This window comes from Dendroctonus ponderosae, unplaced genomic scaffold (genome assembly GCF_020466585.1).
Source record: "Dendroctonus ponderosae isolate FM_Combo_2020 unplaced genomic scaffold, Dpon_F_20191213v2 Dpon_F_20191213_2, whole genome shotgun sequence".
Taxonomy (NCBI): domain Eukaryota; kingdom Metazoa; phylum Arthropoda; class Insecta; order Coleoptera; family Curculionidae; genus Dendroctonus; species Dendroctonus ponderosae.
The window spans coordinates 18412089-18416687 of NW_026018165.1; the positions used below are offsets into that span (position 1 = coordinate 18412089).

Sequence of the window (4599 nt, forward strand, 5' to 3'; positions counted from 1 at the left end):
AGACAACAGCGCCATCATCAGATTTAAAATTTACACAAACTCATAATTGGTAAATATTAACGTTCTTTTCGGTCTTTGCCCTCTTGAAACCTTAAATTTGTCTGACTTAAGACTTTCTTAGACTTGACTTAACTTTCACAAAGTTGAACATTTTATAAAGAATATAATTTTTCGAAAAAAGCTTCGTTTTCGAGAAAAAGAATTGAAAATCGGGGAAAATCCCAAGGGTTAAAATTTTGAGAAGAAAAAAAAATTTTACAAAGTGTTTTGTGCCACGGCAAATTATATGGACAAGTACATGACAGAAACCATACTTTTATAAGAACTGAAGGCTCAAATTTTCATGAAACAGTCACAAATAGAAGAGACAATAAAACTCTAGAAATCCTGACTTTTGCCTTTAAAATCAATATGATTCTTTTCATTTTTCCGTTAGTCTCATTTTTAAATTTCTGTTACTGTTCTCAGGCAAATCATGTATTTCCTCTTATATGAAAAAACAAAAACCAGTTTTGCAGAAAAAAACAGGATTTTTCATAGTTCAAAATTTGTTTTGCACTGTTGAATTTTGGGCTTAGGCCACTTTGCCGCTCACCATTAGGAAGCGCTAACAATTTTCAAAGCTCAAATACCTTGATCACTTATCGGTGATGCAAAAGCACTCAAAGGACTTCTTATTCCAGGAGGGGGCTAAAACGTATCATTTATCAAATGTTTTCCTACTGCAAACAGCTGCACTTACCGATCCCTCAATCTGATCAAAGTGTTCATCTAAAAGGGGAAATGCGTTATTAGTTATACATAATAGACAGCTGAGATCACAAGCCAACACACCAACTCTCGCGAAAATATCATCTTCAAAGCTTCGTTCAGCTTCAGCAATAATTTCTTGCGCCTGCGGCGACCCTTGCCGAAGAAGCTGCTCTTGTCGCTCGGCGGCTCTTTGTATCATTTCACGCCTGTAAACTGAATTTTTCGTTGTTTTTCAAAAGTTTATTTGGGTTTTTCTCCCGCTTACTGTGCTCTCCTTCAGAAGGACCAGCCAGTTGGCGTCGAGCTGCCGCAGGATCTTCAATGTATTCGTCCGGCTGCTGCTGGATCAGCCCTTGGGGCACTAAATTCCGATTACTCCATACAGCTTACAAGTGGACAAATAGCTTTTCGCTACTTACACAAGCCAAATGAACCTTCCTCATCTGAACTTGGGTATCCTGAGGCAGGAGAGAACCGTTCTGTGAAATAAATTGTTTTAATTAAGTAGCTTCCACAGTGCGTTTGTCGCTAGTTACCAGGCATGGCAGGCGATGGACTCTGAAGCATGCTGAAAACAACCGAAAAGGCTTTAGGGGCTGAGAGAAAAACTGGTGATCACTTCACTGACTTTTCATACATTGCAAACTCCTCATCTTCGGTCAACCGAGGGGGAGTTTGGAAGAATTCTGGCGCCGCAACCGAGTCCAGATTGGCATCAACGCCCCCATACTGGAGAGCAAATCGTTCCCGCTCTACAAATAAATATTTACTTGCTGCTTCACTTTCCTCCCGGAGATTCCTGTAGATGCTACCTTTGGCTCCCGGGCTCATCCTCTTTAACATCCTGCAAACAATCCCAGTTAACTACAATCGATTTAAAAACGGAAAAATTGCGAGTAGGTACATTTCAAATTCCTCCTGCTCGGACAAGGGCGGCGGAGATTCATTGAGGAAGCAGGGCGACATTTGGTCGAGACCTGCATTTGCTCCTGCGAATTGCTGGGCGAATTCATCATACTGGGCATCTGTTAAATGAGTGCATAATGTTACCCCCACTCAATTGAGTGCAAACGTTGCGGTTTTACCTGGAGTGCGAAGCGCTGCCTCCTGCTGACGAGCTCTCTCTTAAAAATCAAGTTCAATAACAAATCTCCCTGGAAGGCGCAAGTATGCTTACCTCGCACCCTATTGGCCGCTCCAGGCGAAAAAGCGGGCCCCTGGGAGCGGGCAGGACATTCTCCTGCCTCGCGCTCAAATTGCCGTTCCAGCATCTCAAAGTCATCCTCCTCCTCTCCATGGTGGCGCCCTGTAAAGACGTTAAAATAACCAGATTCCCAGCGCAAAGTACCTGACTACTTGGACTTTGCAGCATCCGCTCCTGCTGCTGCGCCCTCACTACAATAGAAAAACGAACATCAACTGCTTTAGATGACTTGCAGGCTTTACTCACGATGAACTCGTTGTGCAGCTCCTGGCGAGAAGGCTGGATGCTCTCGACGTTGAGTCTCACCAGCTTCCGCGGCAAATTGCCGCTCTAGTTGCTCAAATTCATCAAATTCCCCCGGCTAAGAAAAAGATCTCATAGTATAGTGAGCAGTTTTGCTCGTGTAGGAAACCGCATACTGATTCGTGTTGATCCACTAATTTCCTGGCCTTTTTGTAGACTTTGTCTAAATGAAGGTCTTTCTCACAAGGGGCGGACTCTTTCCCGTGCTTCCTCTTCTTACGCGGTTCCCCAGTGGGTTTTCTCGGCGGTTGCAGAGGAGATTGCCTGCATGGAGTGTTTCCAAGTGTTGAACGAAAATTGAGGGCCTGCCACTACCTGTGAGCGAGCAAATTGTCGCTTTCATCGGCAAAGGCCTTTTCTGGCGCGTTCACTCGCTTGGGGCTGGGACTGCGGTGAGGAGTTGTCACAGGAATGCCTCTGGATAGCGCTGGAGACGACTCCCTCACTTCCTCAGCCTCTTTTAACCCAATCAGAGCCTGCTCAAGGTCTAAAGGATTCAAAGCTTGAGAGACTGTTGACTCCAAAGAGTTCCTGAGTACTTTCAATTTCGTCATCAACTTGTTCAATTAGGAACTCGTCCTCCTCCAGTCCCTGATCGTAGACGCTCTTTGCAGCAGCCAGTTCCGCCTCTGCTTCTAGGATTAGGGCGTCGTAGTCTAGCTCTTGGTAGCCCTGAAAAATCGAGTATAGTGGAGTGCAACTGCTGCAGACATTTTCACCTCCAGGTCGAACTGGACATTATCAAAGCTGCCCGAAGGGGCGGCTTCAATTTGCTCAAGTTCATCGTCAATGTTTTCCGACCAGTCGGCAAATTCTTCTGAAAAGTTGGCCGATGGAGTCCCCACACTGCCTTTTCCTGCAAGCAGCTGCAGTTGGAGCACGATTAAGGACCGATGGTTCTGGTACTTGCCTGGGCTTTCCCTCATCCCCGTTACGGGGATTTTTGGAGTCTTGATGCTCTTGGGCGTCTGAATACGAGAGCGGTCGCCCAGCCTGCTGGGGGGCGTTTTGGACTTATCCATTCTTCCATGCTTGAACTCCTCGATCACTTGGATCATGTCTTTGGCCTTTGATGCAGTGGTTTCCATGGCCTCATGCGGCTCCTCCTCATCTTCGGCCTCGGCCAGAATTTCTTTCAGTTGTTCCTCCAACGCCTTGCTGGCCTTGGACGGTTCTTCAATGTGTCCAATATCAGTGCGCTCTTTGACTTCTAAGAGGTTGGTGCCCCAAGTAGGGGTAATTCTGTCGTCGCTTGTGCGACGCACTTCGCCGATTGGGTGACTTGGAGGCGAAGTCCCCATCTTCTTTGGGCGCCGCTTTTTTCGCTCTGGGGGCTTTTCTTCGTCTTTCTTTCTGCATTCGGGTTCCGGGCTTTCGGCGCCACTTTCCTCCACTTCTGGAGCGGAGGAGGTTGACTTGGGCGCACACACACATTTGGGCGCCACTTCGGAGGCGACAGCATCACTGGTGTCAATTTCACTCCTGATACCTAAGTTGGGAGTGGAAGTGGAGTAGTTGGAGTAGAGAAGTAGAGAGTAGAGAAGGCGGCGCCCAGACCTTTAGGGAACACTGCCAATTCGGATCTTTGCCACTTATTCACAGGCTGTTTGGACAAGGCGTAGAAAGCGTGAACGCCAAAGTTGGGAATATCCTGCGCGGCCACATATTCCCTCAAGTCTGCAGAACAATCGGTGGTGAAGGCTGGGAGAGCTTCCATGTCTCCCATGATTTCCATCCGAATGGCTTCTCTGCGTTGCAGCCTTTCCTCTTCGAGCAAATTCCTCGCAAACTCATTGAGCTGAAAACATTGATAGCAACATGAAGCAAGTGGAAATCGTGGAGGTTTCATTGGAAATTTACATCGATATCGGCAGGGAGATCTTCTAGAAAGTCATAATTGGAGGGATCATCAGAGAAGATTCCTGTCAGCCTCCGCCGCTGCAGGCAGAAGAGGAGTAACTTCAAGTAAGTGGTGCGAAGCTGTTCGTTCCCCATTTCCTCGTTTTTGAATTTTTTTATCCATGCTGCCGACAGTATTCGGTCTGGGAAGTAGAGAGAAAGTTTGGTTTTTATGGAAGAATATTGGAAAGCAGTTGGCATCTCCTTGACATGAAGATTAAGAAAAAATAGTGCTGGTTTGTAAATGTACGCAAACATTTTTAGAAACACATTTAGGAATGTTTTCCGGGCTTTGAAGCCGTGGTTTATGGCAATTTCTTCCTGACGTTTCGTCCACAACTGCGGTGGACATTATCAAAGGCGATGAGGCAGTGGGCGAAGTAATCTCCCTCTCCTCGAAGATTTTTTAGTCAAAGAATACATTGGTTGGCTTGCGCTTG

General features: G+C 46.4%; 1 protein-coding gene across 3 annotated transcripts in view; it reads right to left on the reverse strand.

Annotated features, from left to right (window-relative positions):
* LOC109545360 overlaps positions 1–4599 on the reverse strand; it is a 15111-nt gene that overhangs the window by 9727 nt on the left and 785 nt on the right. For all 3 annotated transcript variants that reach the window (XM_019916021.2, XM_019916022.2, XM_019916019.2), the window contains exons 2-21: positions 4121–4302; positions 3818–4058; positions 3171–3749; positions 2980–3116; positions 2800–2932; positions 2576–2747; positions 2377–2524; positions 2204–2318; positions 2110–2148; positions 1931–2059; positions 1839–1877; positions 1658–1778; positions 1566–1597; positions 1382–1505; positions 1290–1321; positions 1173–1232; positions 1019–1114; positions 835–966; positions 743–771; positions 633–690 (exon numbers count right to left, since the gene is read on the reverse strand). In XM_019916021.2, the coding sequence (XP_019771580.2) occupies positions 633–690; positions 743–771; positions 835–966; positions 1019–1114; positions 1173–1232; positions 1290–1321; positions 1382–1505; positions 1566–1597; positions 1658–1778; positions 1839–1877; positions 1931–2059; positions 2110–2148; positions 2204–2318; positions 2377–2524; positions 2576–2747; positions 2800–2932; positions 2980–3116; positions 3171–3749; positions 3818–4058; positions 4121–4302 (2598 nt within the window). The remainder of the gene's footprint in view (positions 1–632; positions 691–742; positions 772–834; positions 967–1018; positions 1115–1172; positions 1233–1289; positions 1322–1381; positions 1506–1565; positions 1598–1657; positions 1779–1838; positions 1878–1930; positions 2060–2109; positions 2149–2203; positions 2319–2376; positions 2525–2575; positions 2748–2799; positions 2933–2979; positions 3117–3170; positions 3750–3817; positions 4059–4120; positions 4303–4599) is intronic.